General features: G+C 36.7%; 2 protein-coding genes across 2 annotated transcripts in view; one reads left to right on the top strand and one right to left on the bottom strand.

Moving 5' to 3' along the window:
• The first annotated feature begins 923 nt into the window (after nucleotides 1–923).
• Nucleotides 924–4,359, top strand: LOC104393022 (general transcription factor IIE subunit 1-like). Its single transcript, XM_010002475.1, has 4 exons — nucleotides 924–1,371; nucleotides 2,626–2,827; nucleotides 3,344–3,570; nucleotides 3,977–4,359. Exons 1-4 carry the CDS (start codon nucleotides 924–926, stop codon nucleotides 4,357–4,359), a joined length of 1,260 nt encoding a protein of 419 aa, XP_010000777.1.
• A 2,552-nt stretch (nucleotides 4,360–6,911) lies between these two features.
• PCM1 (pericentriolar material 1) overlaps nucleotides 6,912–19,326 on the bottom strand; it is a 37,757-nt gene continuing 25,342 nt past the window's right edge. The window contains exons 26-37 of the mRNA XM_010002476.1: nucleotides 18,915–19,052; nucleotides 18,541–18,674; nucleotides 17,314–17,448; nucleotides 16,570–16,767; nucleotides 14,236–14,295; nucleotides 12,307–12,445; nucleotides 11,258–11,406; nucleotides 10,208–10,283; nucleotides 8,988–9,241; nucleotides 8,683–8,775; nucleotides 8,443–8,566; nucleotides 6,912–7,243 (exon numbers count right to left, since the gene is read on the bottom strand). Of these exons, the coding sequence (XP_010000778.1) occupies nucleotides 7,218–7,243; nucleotides 8,443–8,566; nucleotides 8,683–8,775; nucleotides 8,988–9,241; nucleotides 10,208–10,283; nucleotides 11,258–11,406; nucleotides 12,307–12,445; nucleotides 14,236–14,295; nucleotides 16,570–16,767; nucleotides 17,314–17,448; nucleotides 18,541–18,674; nucleotides 18,915–19,052 (1,526 nt within the window). The 3' untranslated portion in view covers nucleotides 6,912–7,217. The remainder of the gene's footprint in view (nucleotides 7,244–8,442; nucleotides 8,567–8,682; nucleotides 8,776–8,987; nucleotides 9,242–10,207; nucleotides 10,284–11,257; nucleotides 11,407–12,306; nucleotides 12,446–14,235; nucleotides 14,296–16,569; nucleotides 16,768–17,313; nucleotides 17,449–18,540; nucleotides 18,675–18,914; nucleotides 19,053–19,326) is intronic.

A 19,326-nucleotide genomic window follows, 5' to 3' on the forward strand; every position in this document is an offset into this window, starting at 1 on the left:
CATGGGTTCTCTGCAAAGCAACCTGGCTAGAGGCTGCCGTATCAAATAGTCCTCTAGGATTTTAACATGCCTCAAATAAAGGAATGGGGATGTGGCTTTACTGAAACATACCTCTGTTTTTTTTCATCTCCCTCTACTGCTTACAAGTAAGAAACAGTTACAACAGTTGGACTGATTGAAATCAGTTACATTCTAGTTAATGGGATTAGGAATTGATTCTTGCCAGAAGCCGTTTCTACAGGGGAGAAGAGTACCAAGGAGAAAAATGTTATGCTGCAGAAGTTCCCTTGGTGATTTAGTGTGGTGGAACAAGCAGGCACAACTCCAAACACCCTGTGTTGAGTAAGGACAGTGGCAGACAAGAGGGAGCATCCTCTGCCCCAGCTTTGCTAGGCCTTTGACCACAGCAGCCAGTAGACAAAACAAAGAGCAAGCTAAAAGGTCCTCAAACACCTCTTGTGGCTTTGCCACAGTCTCATCTATTTCGTATATTGTTATGAGTTAAGCTAAAGATTTCTTGCCCAACTTGTATCCTGAGCTTTACTGTTGAAGGCATAGTGTTTGATTCAGATCCTACTTGGCTGGCTGTGAGTGAAAATACACTTCAGGCAGACCTAGACATGCAAGTCAACTGTGCCATCCTCTGTACCTTGTTTTCCTAGATATTGTCTGTAGGTTTTTACACAAGAGGGTATGAATATGTCAAGTGTAATCATCGTACCTGAAGATTAGGTAATCTTTGATACCTATTGATACATTTCCCGTCTCCAGGTGCAGGTTAAGGGTTTTACATTAATCTATTCAGCGAGAACTCTCGCAGAAGTGCAGCATAGCAGGTGACCTGCTATTATCCCTGCCTGTGAGCTCTACAAAGGGTTCCCTACAGCTCACCTCCCTTCTGTTTGTTATGCAGTTCAGCTTCGATGGAAGAGCAAAACCTTCTCTCAGAGGTCCCAGCAGCCCTGAAGCGCCTAGCCAAGTACATAGCGCGCGGTTTCTATGGGGTCGAGTACTCCCTGGCTCTTGATGTGCTGATCCGCTACCCCTGTGTGAGAGAGGACGACTTGTTACAGCTGCTCAAGTATGAGCGAAAGCAGCTGCGCACTGTGCTCAACGGGCTCAAGGCAGACAAGTTAGTGAAGCTGCGGATGAGAGTTGAAACGGGGCCCGACGGGAAGAGCACAAGGCACAATTACTATTACATCAATTACAAGGTGCTGGTGGATGTGGTAAAATACAAACTGGATCATGTACGCCGGCAGATAGAAGCAGACGAGCGGGATTCAACTACTAGGTCCTCTTTTAAATGTCCATCTTGCTCCAGCATTTACACAGACCTGGAAGCCAATCAGCTGTTCGATGTGTTTACAGGTATGTGGATTATTTGATCTTAGCTTAGAGAATAAATCTAATAGCACAAAATTGGCTCCTGTGTGAACTTTGCAATAAAAGCATGTTTGTTAGGACATACTTCTTGTTTGCTGGTGAACAAGGGCCTGGGAGAGGAAAAGCTTGGAGGTGAGGGTAAAAGAAAAAGCTATCTCTATAGAACAGGCCAAGAAAGAGGAAATAATCTTGAATACAAGAGCTGGAGTTGGGAATCAGATTTCAGGCCTCAGCTAGGAACAAGACTCATAACCTAGGTTTACTCATCCAAGTCTTGAGTCCCACTTCCTCATATGCAAATGAGAATACAGCACCCCTTCTGCTCTGTCCTTGACTTTGTTAACAAGTTTGTGGGCTCAGTTCTTCTGACAGAGGAGTTGGACAAGACGGATAAAGCTGTTTGCAGCCACTTACTCTACTAAGTGTATTGCAGCTTGTTCTGTCACTCCTGTGCCGGAAATGGTCAAGTTTAGGAACCACCCAGGGCAACGCAAATCATCCACAGTGGAAGTGGCATCAGAGCTTGCAGGTTTCTCTTTTCTAAAATCAAAATATCTAAATACAGGACTCTTCCAAAATGAGTTTAAATGCTTCATAGGACAACACATTTAGTGCAGCTACTGCATTAACATCTGGGTTGTGGCACCTGGAAAGGATGCTAGAGCCAGGGACAATGAACTGTGACTTCCTTGACACTTCAAAGGTGAAGTTAGTGTACTGTCAGTTAGCCAAACCACCCCCTTTGTTCTAAATGGGACTTTGTCAAGTTACTGAAGAGCCAATATTGAGGCTAGTGATATATTTTATTAGAACATGTTTTGACTCTAAATGAGTTTCTTTGAACTTTAGAACTCCGAACAAATAAAATCAGGTGCTATTTATGTTTGCAAATGTATTTTTTTCTTATACTATGAACTAAGAAAAAGATGAGATCAGAGAGTAAAAAAATAAACTGTACTATCTGATGATATTCCATATTTAGCCAACTTAATTTTTCCCCCAATACAGACATTTGTCTTGCACAGCAAGTGTGTAAATATCACTCCTTCTCAAAAAAAAAGAAAAAAAAATTACTTCCCTTTATAATTTGAGCTCCTCTAGTTAATGTGAACAAATGGGTAAAGTCTAGTGCAGTCATTACATTTTGGTAATTGTCCAGGCTGTGGATTTCTTAACAAGGTACTGCTTATCCTTTGCATCCTATGAACATGAGAATCTCCAATTTGGATACTGTTGCAGAGACTTTTCGCTGCACTTACTGCAACACTGAAGTGGAGGAAGATGCCTCAGCACTTCTTAAGCGCGACGCTCGAACGTTGCTAGCGAAATTCAATGAGCAGATGGAACCCATCTTTGTGCTCCTGCGTGAGACTGAAGAGATCATTCTGCCATATGACTTGCTAGAGCCTCAGCCAACAGAAATACCAGAATTATCAGAAAGGTATAAACATAACTCTAGAAATTCTGATCAACTAAAAAATCCTCCAAAACCCTTCAGTTGTAAAATCTTTGAAATACTGATCTGGCACCTTCTTTTCTGGTCTGTTTTGCTTTGTTCTGTACTGTCAGCCATTTAATGAAGAAGCCTGGAATGTCCAAGATATTCTAAATTACTGTTGTGCATTTGTAGTTTTATTTTTGCTACCTTTTTTGTTTTAAGGAATAATCTTACAGACTACTTCTTCCGTTAGTATGGTCATAGCCCTTCTTGTGAAAAGTAGTATTTGTGTCAGGGATGCACTACTGAAGAGACCATGCAAAAAACAGTGTCTCAGAGTCACTTGCCTCTGTGATAAGGTAATGCAGACTGCAAATTGTTTTAATATAAAGCACTTTAAGTTAGAGTTTGTCTGCTGACAAAACAAGCTTTTTTTTTCACCATTTTTTGATGGGGAATTGGGGTGCAGGGGGTCTTGCCTGCACTTAACCTGTCCAAATTGGGTGACATTTCATTCAGATTTGATCACAAGGTGCGTTCAAGTGTGCTGGAATCCTGCAGCCGACCTGAAAAATGGGCCAACAGAAGTTCCTCTTTTGGCAATATATATACCCAAAACTTAGTTATTGATGTCCAAGGCTCTGAGTCCAAGGAGAAAACAAGAGTAAAAGCAACTGAAAAGCAACCTATCTGGATGTCACAGAGCACTGTGGAAGGAGCAACAACCACCACAAACAATGGTGTTGGTAAGTTCTAAGCATTAGCAAATACTTAAATTCAGCCTTACTGCATTTAAAGATAACTTTCCTATTGAAAAAGTAGTGAGCTTGATTTTAGAATACAGAGTAATGTCTCAGTTCTGCACTACCGCCTGTCAAATGCTAGCTTCTATAAAACCAGTCTTCTAAGACTGATTTAGGTAGTATTCCTGAAGCCAGAGGTCACAAACCATGTCCTGAAATTTTTGGCTCTAACCATGCAGTAACATTAGCAGCAATCTTGAAAGTAAGAAGCTCTTGGAAATGTCTGTGAGATAATTCCAAAGAGAATTCCAAAGTGTGGGTAAAAAAGATCCAGGCTAGAAAGAATTGTTTAGGATGCCTGTAGTAGCTAAAATACTGATACCTCTGAACACTTAATCTTGTGTATTAGCAGTTAATGCTTCTGAAGAAAGTGTCAAAGAAACTGTCACTGATAATGAAATAATCAAGACTCTTCTGATCCATGAATCTAAGTCATCATCTAGCACAGACCAGGCTCCTGCTGTCAAAAGCAAACACCCTGAATCAAACAGTGATACCAGTGAATCTGAAGAAGAGGCTAAGCACTCAAGAGTGGGAATAAAAGTAGCAAGCAGCAACTTTGAACAAGAGGAGGAACAGGACACACAAGGTCCTATTTTAATGGTAGCCGGTCAGCCTCATTCATATGGTGAGATCAGTGAAAATCCAGAGCTTGTGTCTGTCATGACAAATGAAGAGAGAGAAGCTTATATAAAAGTAGGGCAAGAAATGTTCCAGTCTGTCTTTGAATAATTGTTAGTGTATGAATATATAAACTTGTATAAATGGGTGAACGTTTCCTTTGAAGTAAGATAGTTTAACTTACATTCTTCAAAGTTAAAGCATTCATTGGTAAAGTTTTGTTTGAACTTGTTGCCGTTAAGCAAGATAGTAGTAATCCTGCAGTAGGTAAATCCTGCAGTGGCACTGCAGCACAAACAACCTGAAGTTACTATGTGTTTTCTGTTGTCTTAATGCTTAGACTTTGTGAATGCTGTAATTAGTTTGGAGCATGAATCATTTCAGGTACAATGAGATCTGATAAAAATAAAAGTTGCAAAAGCAATGTTGCAATCTATTGTAAGAATTTAATTATTTTGCCTTGCTTGCAAGTAGCAAATACTTCCAGTAGTGTGCAACATGATCTGGTTCTGCTCCCTGCCAGTGTGTCCTGTTAGGTCACTCACTATACAACAGTCCAGACAGGTGCTGTACAGCAACCTCCTTTGAAGGGAAGAGCTGCTAGTAAATTGTTATCTACAGAAGAAAACCAGCCCTGGCCTCTTAACTTACATTGTAAAAATAATTATCTCAATTCCTTGTACTCATTGCTCCACAGAGCTCTCTCTGAAATTATGAACTAGGCAATGGATACTGGACAGTAAAATACAACATTCATTTTGGTCTAGATTGGTAAGGAAGCAAGCAATGCATCAAGCAGAAGACCCTGCCGCTTATATCTCATTTGGTCTCCTGTAGTCATTTTAAGCAAAATTTTTCCTACCACTGGAAGGAAGAAGACATTCCACTTGAACTGAACTAGATATGAGTAGGACTGGCATCAGAATATAAGACAGCATAACTTCCTCAGCAATTCTACTGTTCATGCCCTTGTAGTCTACTTTTATTTTCTACTGCTTACACTGAAACATTCCCTCAGAATGTTAGGAGACACCTTTTTATTTTATTTTTTTCTACTTTAAGGATGACTAAGCATTGGCATAGGTTGCCCAGAGAGGCTGTAGGGTTTTCCACCTTGGAGATACTCAGAAACCACCTCAGCATAGTCCTGGGCAACCTGCCTAAGCAGGGGAGTTGAACAAGATGACCTCCAAAATCCCTACCAACCTTAACCATTCTGTGATCCTGAGAAGAAAGGGTAGACAAAATATGACCAAAGGAATATAATTTCAGTGCATTGTTCATATACACCAACAGGGAAAGAATTCATGAATGGTATGTGCTCATGCTACTATTTAAGTTTAATGATTTACCATATAAACTAGACTTGTCTCAAATACACACAATCTCCTTTGTCTGCTTCATGAAAATGTCCTCTCTTGGGTCTAGTGAATGATTTTGTGTCAAGTTAGTGATTAAACACTTAATTTTGTTTCACTTCCACAGGATTGCCTTTGTTACAATGTATTTCCTCTATCCTCAAAATTCTCAAGTTTTTTTCTGTATACAGTACCACTGTGAGTCTAAAGCCTGCATGGTAACAAAGCTGTCTTCAAACCTTTTGATAGAGTTGGTCTTTGGAGAAGGTAAGAGGCATGTGACTGTAATCTACCATTGCAAAACTCACTCATAAAACCTAAAGAAAAAAACCACAAAAACAACCAAACAAAACCGAATTTTTTTTTAAAAATCACAAGAATCACTCTCTTATTTTATTTAAACTTGAGGCATATTAAGGCTCCACGATCACCAGACTGTCTCCCACAGCACACAGCCATATTATTACACTAACCTCAGAAGGAAGACAATCCTGAATTAAAGATGATCATTGCTTTTAAACTACTTTTCTCAAAGTCTTGTGTTTGTTTAGGGTAAACAGAAGCTCTATAATGCAGCAGATACACTGACAACTGTTTCCTGCTCAATTTTATGACTTACTGGTATTTGCAACTGATCTGAAAAAAGAAAACTTGAACCAGAAGAAAATGTCCTATCTACTATTCTACAATCCTAATTCCACCTTTGCCATGAAACTTCATTAGGTGCTGACTTAAACTTTTTAAAAAAACAAACTTTAATTGTAACTTCCTAAATTTCTTCCTTTCTACACAAAAACCCTTTACGAAGTCCAATACTTGAGGAATAAACCTTAAAGGCTTTAAAATGCAGCAATTGTGTGTTACATAGAAAGAATACTAAAGTTTTTTCCAGACAGGTTTATCCCTTTGCATGTTAAAAATGCAAAACAGAAAATGCAGAGAAAATCCAGATGGTTTCTGCAGTTAACTATGAAACCAAGGTGCTTGTTTCACCTCAGGTAAATGTGCTGATAGGACACATTTCACAAGGCATGAACAGAATGTGTTGGTTTTTTTTAAACACAAACCAGCTATACTTAGGCTATAAAGACAGGTAGGTACATACTGTGTCTACACCTCATATTTTTATAAATGGAAGAGACTTGGTGAGACAAGGGTCTCTTGTCTCAAGAAAATTAGCAAAGTTAGCTAAAGAGGAGTAACAAATGCCTACAAGCATGCCAACACTTAAAGTCAACTACGTTTCAACAAGAAACTCAGCATACAATTTTGTAAGCCAGAGGAAAATCTTTTAAAGACAAATTTACAGACAAGTCTAAACTTTATTTAAAACTACCATTTTGAACAATTTTAAAATTACTAAACAAGTCACAATAAAAAATAAGAAAAGATTCAGACAGAAAAAGAACAGTGCAGAAAAACTGAATAGAGGATTCAGTTCCAGATGTTCAAACTGCCACAGGCAGAAGTTAGCATTCCTATTCTAAGAGGCAATGTGTCAAAAATTGTACATTTTTATACACTTCTAGAATTGTGGGAAATCGGTGCTCATCTTTCAAATGCATTTGTATACATGGAGTTTATAAATGCAGATATCTCTTCAGGTTATTCTTATACACTCTGAGCTCCAAAAGTTCCTGTAAAATAAAAGTACACTCATTATTGCCTAACAGCTATAAGGCATCAAACACAACTCTTGAGTACATTTCAGCTCCTAAGCATCCGTTAAAGAACCTCGATGAAATACTTCATCACCACCTTTTTCCCCAGAAGCACTCTGAGCCATGACTTACTTGAACAGCTGCAGCCATTCCCCACACACAGGAGAAGAATGGCTTAGTTGCTGCCAACTGATTTTTTTGTGGGGCATGGCATTCTTAGCCAGACTAGTTCCACACTAGGCATATAAATGTGCATCAGTATTCACCAAACTGACACAAAAGACTTCTGCTAGCATAGCCATGACAAGCAGAATGGTGATAGGCAATGAATGAAACGGAAAGATGCATCTTCCTTCACACTCTCTATTAGAAAATGCTATGCTGTCACTACAGCTACATTTAAAAAACTATTTTCATCGGCTTATACTGTCTGAGGGATTGGAACTAGCTACACTAGCAGAAAATTAGTACCATCAGAACATCCAGTTCATGCATAGACATATGCCATTAATCTATCTTCCTACCAACAGAACAGAAGCCTCTAATACCGTAAGTTGTCACAATATCAACATTATATTAGAAAAAGAAAGGTCTCTTTGACCTGCATTACCATTAAGTTGTTGTAGCTACATAAATACTGTTTCAAGAAAGTGACAAATCTTTACTGTAGTCATTCACACTGAAAATGGTTTCTAGGTCATGGTGTGCTTCATAGAAAAAATATTTTTCTTTTTCCTGAGGAGATATTTTACTATTCTGAAAAGTCTCTTGAATTTTTCTATTACAAGAATATTGAGCATTCTGCCAGCAAATTCTATTGAGCATTAGGTAAGTGCAATTAGAATGTACAGCATCATTAAACCCAAACTTGTGTAACTAACAAAAATACTATTCCATTTCAATAAAAGTTTAAAACCCATAAAGTTATAACATGCACTTAAAATATATTGATGTTTATAACTTTATTACCCACAGAATCTAACAGAAGTACATAGAAGGTACGTGGAAGGCAAAATCCCTTCATATCAATACAACATTTTCAAATGCATGATAACAAAACCGGATATTCTTCCGGCACCATGATAACTGCCTGCTTCAATCAGTAATAACCAAGATACTTAAATCCTAGACCAAATCAGAGTCTTTTCCCAATAGGTGTAGAAAATAATCTTTACCAGGCTCTTTCAGAGTTTGGGCATCTCCTACTAATTCTTGATCTTGAGCTCCACCACCATCCAGTAACTCATCAGACAAATTGTTGGTCTGGGCCTCTGTTGCTATTTTCTTCATTAAATCTGCCTTTGTAACAGATAAAGCAAAACTCAGTATTCTGGATAACTTATTGCTGTCTTGATAATGAAGACATTTTGAGTATGCACTTTGAAACAATCACCCCACCTACAATAGCAAAATACCTCTGAATACACAGCAAGTTTAAGGGGCAAGTCTTCCACTTTCACAAAGTCATCTTCATCAGATTTTTGACTTACATTTCCAGAACCAGCTTCCTGTAATAAAAAATAGTAACATTTAAAAGAACAGTGCTACTTTGATTTACTTTCACTCCAAAACTAGAATTTTGACTAATGAAGTACATTAAGAAAAAATGCTCACATAAAATTTGCAGACGAAACATGAACAAGACTAGAAACTAGAAACAACACTGAAATAGAAAAAAAGTTATTTTATCTTGGATGTATCTTAACTGAAATATACATACATATTCATTCACCAACACAGGTGACTCCGTATCTGGGCTGCCAGCCATTGAGCTTTCAGAACTTGCAGCAGGTGATTTGTTTCCTACATATGTCGTATCTAGTGTTTGAGTTTCATTCGCAGGTAAAGATGAGCTTGATTCTTCTGTTTTCACGCTGGCTGTTATAAAGGATTCTGGGGCATTGACTGTTAAAGGTGGCATATTCTCCATGACACTGAGGTAATGAGGCAAAACTGTAGCCACATCTTGTTCACCTAAAACCACAAAATTACATTTTAACTAGGTAGAGACCATAAAAGATTATGAGCATACAAAAAACCCAGGTTTGTTGGTTTTTTTTACAAACTTAGCCAAAATACAAAATTAAATTAATTAGTCTGATTGAAATAATAATTTCCTTGTACTCTCGTACACTGAGGTATCAATAATTATCACAAGACAGTGCCTGACTTAAAAATTTTATTTGACGCAGCTTTAAAAAAACCCACCAAAACCAACAAACCAACCAAAACCCACCTTCCTGAACTTTATGACCTACCATAAAATATTCTGTCTAGGTATAAAGAGTTATCATATAGAACAGTAAATTCCTTAGCATTTTGCTACATTCTTGTGGCAACACAGACTCTACTCAAATACTGCTTTTTGTCTAGGATTTAACACCAAGAACAAAACGAGTATTTGCAACACAGAAACAAAAGGAGGTAACACCTGCTCAGTTATGAGTGTTATTCACACAACCCAGTCGTGTTTGTCTTTTGACAGAAAATTATTTCTCTGTTCTCAATCAGTTACAACAGTTACTCACAGAAAGAAATCCTTAAAAAATAGAAAGTGACTGCAATTGCTAATAAATAGTGGAAAAAGCAGGTACTAGACAAATCTCAATATCAAAATACTGTAACAATAACTGTTACCACTGTGTGCCAAAGGCTGCAACAATCAACTGAAATTCATACTGTTGTCAAGCATCAAAGCCACGTCTACCTACTTAAGATTATTCCACGTTTCCTCTTTAAAAAGTTTGCTGTGTCTGTATCAACACAGATATATTTAGTTAACTAGTATGGTTCCATGAAAAAAAACAGCACAGTGAACTCTTGAAAAATTGATGTTCTTCCTCTTAATTACATGTATCACACGCACTATCCAAGATAATTTTCACAAAGGCAAATTCATACCTAACTGTTAATCTCTTAATTACTGTATACTGGGCTTACCTTTAGCATTAGCAGATTCTTGCTCTGATGACAAAATTCCACTGCTTTTTGTCTTGTTCAATTCTTGGTTTGAAGTCTGTTGGGGAAATGAAAACAAGTCAGAACAAATTCTACTAATCAGCTTCATAGCTCAGTGGCTAACTTACTCTTCCTTGCTAACTAAAAACACGCTGCACACTTGCTCCACACTTTTCATTTGTAGTAAGTCTGAAGTAAATATAGCAAGTTCTACTCTCTATTCATCAGCTGAACAACCACACTTTGAGAAACTATTAACACTGATATGTGTGTTTTATCTAAGCATTTGATTTTCTTTTCACTACCATAGTTCCCAGGTAAACTCTCTAGTCCCATTGAAAAGATTTATTGTTTTACCCTTTAAGGTAAAATGTTCCAGTTATAGCCTTGCCTAAACATTAGTAGCTGTTGAGAAAACTGAAGTTTGAAAAGACTCAGAAGTCAATCTTATTTACTGAGATGTCAAGATTAGACAAGTTGCCAGAATCAGGTCATATTAATACTCATGTTATTTAAGGAAACTAACAGTGAAAGTTACAATAGAAGCCAATACCATTTTCTAACTTCATTGGTCAAGAAAAATTTATTACATGATGAAGAGGAAAGAAATCTATGATATGCTAGAATACGAGTTAACAGCTTCTGCATAGGAAAGCCCAATTAGAACTTGATGCCAGTAAACACAACGAACAAATTAATGGTTTAAAACTTGATGCTTTTTTCAAAGTTTATCCTTTCTACTGCAGCTTAACGTTTTCTCTCTCTGATAGCAGATTTAAGCATTAGTTTTGCGTGTGTCCATCTGTCCATTTTGGCATCAGGTACACCAATAATACATGCAGGTGGGGAAAGAGCAGTAGATATTTTGTATGTAGCAGCTATTGCCCTAATGTAATTTATTCTATCATTCTTCTACTTTCATTTGTATGAAAACAGTGCAACAAGAAAAAAATGGAATGTTTCATACAGGTATTTGTCTGAAAACCTATGCCCTGGCTTAGGTTTGTTCTGCATTTACAACTTTAGCGATACCTGTTCATTTTCAGTTGTTGCTTCACTGCTGGCTTGTAGTGATGTCTGCACATCAACAGGTCCTTCCTCAAATTCTATTTCTTCATCTTCATTCTCATCTTCTCCACTTCCATAGTTAGTCAGAGCTTGGGTTTCTGCTTTTGACAAACCTGAAAACAAACCCAATGTAAAACCATATTGGTTTTACATATTGACAGAGCCTGACAAAGTAAAAGGCTGCACTGGAACAGGCTGCCTAGAGAGGCTGTGGAGTCTCCTTCACTGGAGACATTCAAAACCCGCCTGGACATGTTCCTGTGTGATGTGCTCTAGGTGATCCTGCTCTGGCAGAGGGGTTGGACTAGATTATCTTTCAAGGTCCCTTCCCACCCCTAGGATTCTGTGATATCTAGATCCCTTTTGGGAACTTACCACAATGATCAGTTATAACTCATACTTCAAAACATTCTTTGAAATTAAGATACAGTGATGACTCAATTTCAAAGATTCATATGCTCCACATAAGCTATATTACCAACAAACACCACTGTTTTGGTGTGAAATACCTAATTTATTAAACATAGAAGAAACTTGGTGTGAAGAAAGTAAAGAGAAACCAAGCTATGAGTAGTTGGTGTAAGACAACAAACAGAGCAAAAAAAAACACAACCTGAAAATATGCAAGTGTAAAGAGAAGCATATTCAAGAATAATTTAAATGCCAAACTGCAAAAAATTTCAGCAGCTTTCACATCCTTCAGGCTAAAGATGGAGAAACTAAGTTTACCTGAAACAAGATATGTAATTTAAAACAATTACTCTGATTCCAATATTTGTTTCTGCATATCTGATGATTACAAAGAACAAAAGCTGCTCTAATTGGAATGCTTAATCCTTGGAGCAAGATACTAGTAAATAAAGTACTGAAAAATTTTCACTGGAAAAGACCAAACTAGAAAACCTAGGAGGGAAGGTGTTACACAGCAAAACTTCATGCAAATACTGCTGTAAAAATAGTTGGTCAAAACTACAGTGAAAGCATTGAATTAATGAGCTACAAAAATCACTTACTTATTGCCACTGGACCACTTTCACTTTCTTCATCTTCCTCCTGATCAGACGTGTCAGACCTAATATTTTCAGGAACGCCATTACCATCATACGTTTCTGAGTCCTGCGCTGGTTTAATAGTTTCAGTCTCATCCTTGTCCTAGGTAAACAAGGCATACTGTGAAATTTCCTGTTTCTCTTAAGTTTCTGCATCAGAGTCATATTTTTTTCCTCAAAATGAAAAAACTACAGACTAAAAACTAATGTTTAAGAAGTCCTTAACGCCGTGAAATACATACTGCAAAGCTACTCCTGAAACAGAGCATCAGAATAAGATCATGTGCTGTTCAGACATAGTTATGAAGGATATTGTAACTACATATTTCATTATCTGAAGCCATTATCTGAAAAGGTTCACACTAATCAGTATGTTAGCTTAAAAATATATTTAAATTGTATTTCTCATTATTTCAAGAATGATGGACACACTTGCATTGCTACCTTCTAGTGACTTCCCTGCCTCTCCTAAATGGCCTCTAGTAAAAGAGGAGTAAAAAGGAATATTTCTAACTGCTGCTTCTCATTTCTTTGGCAATAGCTGCTCAGCAGTTTCTCTACTGAATTATTTGCTAAAAAACATTGAATGAGAGAATTCTGCTCAGTCTAGACAAACCCCAATTTAAACCCTGAGTTGGGTTCCAAATTTTTAAAGGAGCTACATCTTCTTCTGTGCTACAGCAACCATAAGATCCCCACTTACAAAGAAATGTGACAAGCTCTAAGCCCTAGAAGAAAGTACTGACCTTATGCCCATATATATGCCTATTTACATTTAGGAAAGCATTCAACATTGTACTTAGTACATTACCTGTATCTTTTCCATGGTTGAAAAAAACCTCAGCGTTCCAGGAGAAAATACAAAACTTCATATACAACCCCCTTCCACAAATGCAATTATTTTAGTGTTATTAAAAAAAAACCAAATACACTTAAAAGAGAAAAGGGAGAAACTTTGGGCCCTAACATTTAATAGTTAGAGCACATATAGACTTCAATTGACTCCATGAACCTCAAGAACCATATGTCCCAAATCAGAACATGTGCCTTCTCCGTAAGATGAAAAGTAAACCAACTTATTTCATATCCTTAAAAAAGAAAATGTTAATTGATAAAAACAATTAAACACCATCTCTATTTACTGTCCTTGTTATTTAATTCTTCAAAGTAAAACTCCATTCTGAATGGTCTGAGCTGAGAACACAATCCCAGACCAAATCTCACAGTAAACATCTTTGTAACAGGTCTTTTTCTTTAAAGTAAATAAAATTAATGCTAAAAGTAAAAACAAGATCCTACCCCTAAGGTGCTTCACCAAGTATCACAAAGTATTCCATTTTAGCTGCGCAGCTTTCAACATTAACTGCTCTTTTTAGACTTTATATTGTCAGTCCTAGAGAAAAGCTCATTCTAATAAAGGTCACCAACAATAAACAGAAAAGTTTCTTTAATACTATCTTTGTTGATCTGAATGCACTTCTTGAAAGGTAACAAGATAATGCTTTATAAGAAATGCATCAGTCTTTATACTGGTGATGGCTCTGCAGTAAAGTGAGAATAAAAAGAAGAGCAACCAAGGATCTGATATCCAAGTCATGTTTACTGAATGCATGTAATAACAAAGATGTATTGATGAAGGTGGATTTTTTGGTAGACATTTTCCAGACCATCAGCTCAAATTAAAAAAAGGAATTATATTTTGCTTTGTTACTTTGATTAAAGTAAATCACTGAAAACAACAGAAAGGAGACAAAACCGTGATGTTTAATAAATTTATAAACACTAGGAAATGGGCTGCTTACAGACACTGGATTTATATGACAGAAAACAGTAAGACTAAGTGATCTGTGAAATTATCTGAGGAGTAAAGACAGTTGAGAAGCATAAACATACTTTGTCCTCATCGACATCTTCAGCAGATGAACAAACATCCACCTGGAGACCTTTTTTTGCCTAGAAGAAACATAAACTGTCTTCAATTCTAAACTGAAATAACTTTGAAATATTGAACCAAACTAAGGCTTCATGAAAGCCTGGATGAAATGCCAATCTTAGCAAGAACTGCTGTCTCAAAATGGCAGTAAGTCACAGGGACTTCTACGTTATAAGAGACATTTACACAGATGTCTTAAAAAATTTAGAGTTGCACAATATTTTAATAAACTGTGCTAGACCTTTTTATTTAAATAATTATGTTTACATGGGCTAATTCTCCAGTCTGTGATTAAATCAACATGTTGTATTAGATATACCAGCTCCAGTCAAGACAGAGCTGTGTTTTCCAGTAGGGGATCTAAAACCAATCATCCTACTGGACTTAAAACAGCCACAAAATCAAGCAAGATCAGATATGCCTGTGTTAGGATCCCAGACCCAGAAGCTGGGAGACCATATGGAGACAATTGTGCAGATCTGTACAAAGTAACCAGGACATCCCAATTCTAGCTCATCTCTGGCTCTGTTGCAGCTGTGTGAACTGCTGCCACAGCAGCAAGTCAAACATTGACCTTAACCCTAATTCTCTGCCTTCCAGGAAAGGAAAAGAAATGCCAGATTTAAGTTGGCTCTATGCATTCTCCTATCAGTGCATAAGCCAATCCTTTGTGTAACAAAGACCCAGTTAGTATCCCCAGATAAAATAAGAAGTCATGTCCAAATTCTTCTCAATTCAAAGTGCTTCTCTGGCCTTTTTACAAGGCACTCTGCAGTATCTCTCAAGCTAGCCACATTACTGATATATCTAAGTTGAACTACCTTGAAATGTATCTGATTATCTGCTTAAAACTACTGATAGGACTTTGACATATTCACAAAATATCTTCCATTGATATTTTAAAATAAGGAAGAGTTAAGGGTTTGCTTTTGTATTTGTGTTTCTGAAAGAGCTGAAAGGACACTGAAGTCATAACCATACAAGAAGCAACACTGAGGTAGACACCTGACCAATTTAAATAAACATGATCTATTTTAGTGTTTGTTTTGTAAAAAGTTCACATATAATTTAAGCAAGCTATGTTCCTCACACACAACACTAAATTTAGAAATGGCAACGCAACATCATTAATAATGTAAATGATGTGAAAGCCAACTCAAAACTTGCTTTGTTAGAGCAGAGTATGTACTACAGTCTCAAATATATCTGAAAAGTTTGATTATATTTTACACTCCAAGTCTAGAAAGCAAGGCTTTCTACATAGGCCAACAAGCATGCCGACTTCATAGGACTTATTCAAGTCAGGTAAAAATGGCGTCCAACTAAGCTACTGCAAATAAAGCTGTAGGCATAACTAGAAAGATGATGAACTGGAACCCCAATACGTAAAAATTCTTACTTCAGATAGAGTTAAATTTCTTCTTGCTGGCCAGTATAGGGCTATGTTTGGACCTGGGCTGGAAACAGCCTTGGGATGTTTTAAGTATTGTTGAGCAGTGCTTACACAGAGTCAGGTGCTCCTCGCACTGCTCCAACAGTGAGGGTTGGCTGAGGGTGCACAAGTTGGGAGGGGGCATAGCTGAAACAGCTGACCCCAAGTGACCAAAGGAACATTCCATACCATATATATATATATATATGATGTCATGCTCAGCAATAAAAGCTGAGGGAGGACAAAGGAAGGGGAGAACATTCACATGGCATTGTCTTCTCAAGTAACCACTAAATATGATGAAGCCCTGCTTTCTGGGGATGGCTAAACATCTCTGTGCCAACAGGAATTAGTGAATGAAGTCCTTGTTTTGTTTTGCTTGCTTGCACACACAGCTTTTGCTTTAATTGTTAAACTGTCTTTATCTCAACCCACAAGTTTTCTCACTTTTATGCTTTCAGTTCTCTCCTCCATACTACTGGGAGGAGTGAGTGGCTGAGTGGTGCTTACCTGCCTATTGGGGTTAAACCACAACTACTCATTGGCCTCAGATATTAGTAGTATTTGAACACTTGACTATTCCTTCTTATATATAACACATAACATTTAAAACACAATTCCTCTGAATTACCAAAACCAGAGTCTACACAATTAGGTACCTGTAACAGACTCATCTGTAACACAGGACACCTCTTTTAATGGGTAAAACTAGTTCATGCTTCTACACAAGCAATACTGTGACTAGACAACCCTACTTTGTAAAGAAACATATAGACAACATATGAACTAAGGTTGTTTTGGAAATGCAGATATTTAGGACACTCAGAAAAGCTACATTTTTCAAAAATATAATAAAACAAACCTCTTTAGCAGAAGACTGTATCGCCTCAGTAGTTTCCATTTTTCTTTTACATCTCTGCTTTACAGAAATACTGTTGTTGTCAAAGTCTTGCATGAGTTTAAAAAAGGCTAATTCATTAAATAACACCTCAGAGATCTCCACAAGAAGATCTTCCCCACAATCTTTTAATTTTCTACCAGCAAATTTTGCCAGTGAATCCTGTGAAAAGAAATAGTTCTTCAGTTTTTGAAGGAGGCTTTCCAACTTTAAGTATTTGTCACATTCCTAATAACTCAAAATTAGGTGTAAAATAGCCTGTACTTTTCAAAAAATATCGTTTAGCATCTTAAGCTGATTTCAAATAGAACCTTTTGTCACATAACATAGAATTTACCAAGTTGCTGATTTAAACTCCATGCTTGTAGAGAGAAAAGAGAGAAAAAAAAAAAAAAAAAAAGAAAAGAGCAGCTTAGTGGTTTTCAGGAGTTTATACTAATTGTCCATGAAGAGCATTACCAGAGCTCTCCTTGAAGACAGCCATAGGCAGGAGATACACCTCTCACTATCTGGCTGTGATGGAAAAAAAAGCCTGTGCATGGTAAAGCTTTAATTTTACGAAATACAGTAATATTTGTTAAATCAAAGCTGAGATAGAAAAAAGCTATACTGTTGAAGTCATAAAAAATAGCTTCAGGAAAGTTGGTTTATCTGTTGCCTGTTATCCAAGTTGCAGTAGTTGCAAAACAACACTGAAAATCTACTAACCTGAAGTATACTGCCAAGCTGCTTATGAAAGAACTTCACAAATTCTTTACTTTCATCGTTTTGCTGTGTAAGAGTCAAGACCATACGTCTTACTGATGTTAGTAACTGAGAAGAGCATACCTCATCCATGTGTTCCTAAACAAGTATCACAGAATGAGCTTAGTTACCACTTTAAAAAAATAAATTAGCCATCAACTCAAATATTAAAATTCATTTATAAAGAAATCACCTGTCCTCTGAAAAAAGAGAACTCCACAAACAGGTCATAACCCATATCACAAAACGAACTAACTGGAACACAGTCATAGCAGATACCATACTACATTAATGATCGACTGACTACAACACACATTACCTCACTTTTCCAATACATGCAATTTTTAAATGTTTGGGCAAATGAAGAATATATTGTGGATGTGTACGCAAGTGTATTAAGGTATATGTTAAGATTTCTGCTGCAAGCTTCCTTAAAAATGCAAACAAAACAGAAGTATTCAGGCACTGAGATTGTGGCATGTCAAGAATATACTAGTATCAACCAAGTACCTTATTAAACAAACCTAGGTCTATATACTGTGCATACTAAAAAAGGAAATAGAGAGATGACTTAAACATCTTACAAACACATCTTCTCTGCTCTTTAACCTTGCAAAGAATGAACTGTGACTAATTCTCCTTCTTAAATGACAGTATATTTCTCCTCTGTATCCGTAAGTTTACAAGCTTTCAACAACTTTAAAGATATTTGTAAACAAGAGAAAATAATGCTAAAAAACAGTAACTCACAGAGGCTATTAAAAAAAAATATCAAGTTACATTGTATGTAGCAGTTGTAATTAAAATTACCTTGCTTCACTTAAGCTAAAAAGCACAAATATTTCAGGAGTACATTCTCAAACATTTCTATTTGATTTGGTCAGTTTCAAACAAAGGAATCTCTATTCCTTCTGATGCCAAGTCCAGCAGCCCTATGCAATCTAGGAACCTTACAATTTCTTTCTCCTATGAAAAGCAAAACAGAATCTTTCTGTTGGGAGTACTGAATCCTTACTTCATTCTCAGAGAAGTCTGCAACTTAACACATTTTTACTGGCAGCTGTTTCCAGGGAAGTTACCAATGTTAAATGTTTCTTAATGCAAGTTAATAATTTGAAATGTTTTTCTATGCAATTATGCAGGTCTTTTTCCTGTTCTCCTAATTCATGCACTATTGAAAGGAGTTCTTACCTTCAGAAAAGGAATAACCTCTTTCATAATTGCTTTAATCTGCCGGTCAAGCTGCTGAGTATCTATACGAGGACAAGGAACAGCAGAATCTTCACTTGATTGTGGCACAGGAAGACATTCACTGGTACTTGGACCTCAATAAAAACATGCACGTTTAAGTCATTCAACATTACTACTAAAGAAATACCACTTTCAAAACCATGTATTTTCCTTGTTAAAAAATAAACAGTATTTACTTAAGTAAAGATCCTTTGAAACTTTGCTACTAAGTTTTCAATATAAATTAAGTGGAAAGCAAGTCAGCCAATTAAATTAATTGATACTTAGAATAATTATTTTCTAAAACTAAGCAAAATATGTATATATGTGCATACCTTCTAATTTAGCAGCAGAAGCACCCTGAAAATTACTACAGCAGCCCTCAGAGTCAAGGGTACTTTCAGCTTCAACTTTCATACGCTCATATTCCCTCATCCTAGCCAAAGCTTGATCTAAGTGAATCACTGTGTTGCCTAAATTTAGAATAAAAACACCTTTTAATCTAGATGAAGTTTTCAATTGGTAAACAAGTAAACAGTGATAAAAATGTATTCAAAGGCACAACTTTTGAAATCCCTATATAACTGTAGTTATTTTATTATTCAGTATCCATATTTTATGACACATTTGGATCATCTCAAAGTGTTTCACAAGCAGCTGATTTCTACAAGTGTGGTTTTACAAAATGTGGTTACACACTAAAAATCAAGTAATAGTACTCCTAAACACTACTTCAGAGTGGACAAC

Source organism: Chaetura pelagica, unplaced genomic scaffold, assembly GCF_000747805.2.
Source record: "Chaetura pelagica isolate M959 unplaced genomic scaffold, ChaPel_1.0 scaffold67, whole genome shotgun sequence".
Taxonomy (NCBI): Eukaryota; Metazoa; Chordata; class Aves; order Apodiformes; family Apodidae; genus Chaetura; species Chaetura pelagica.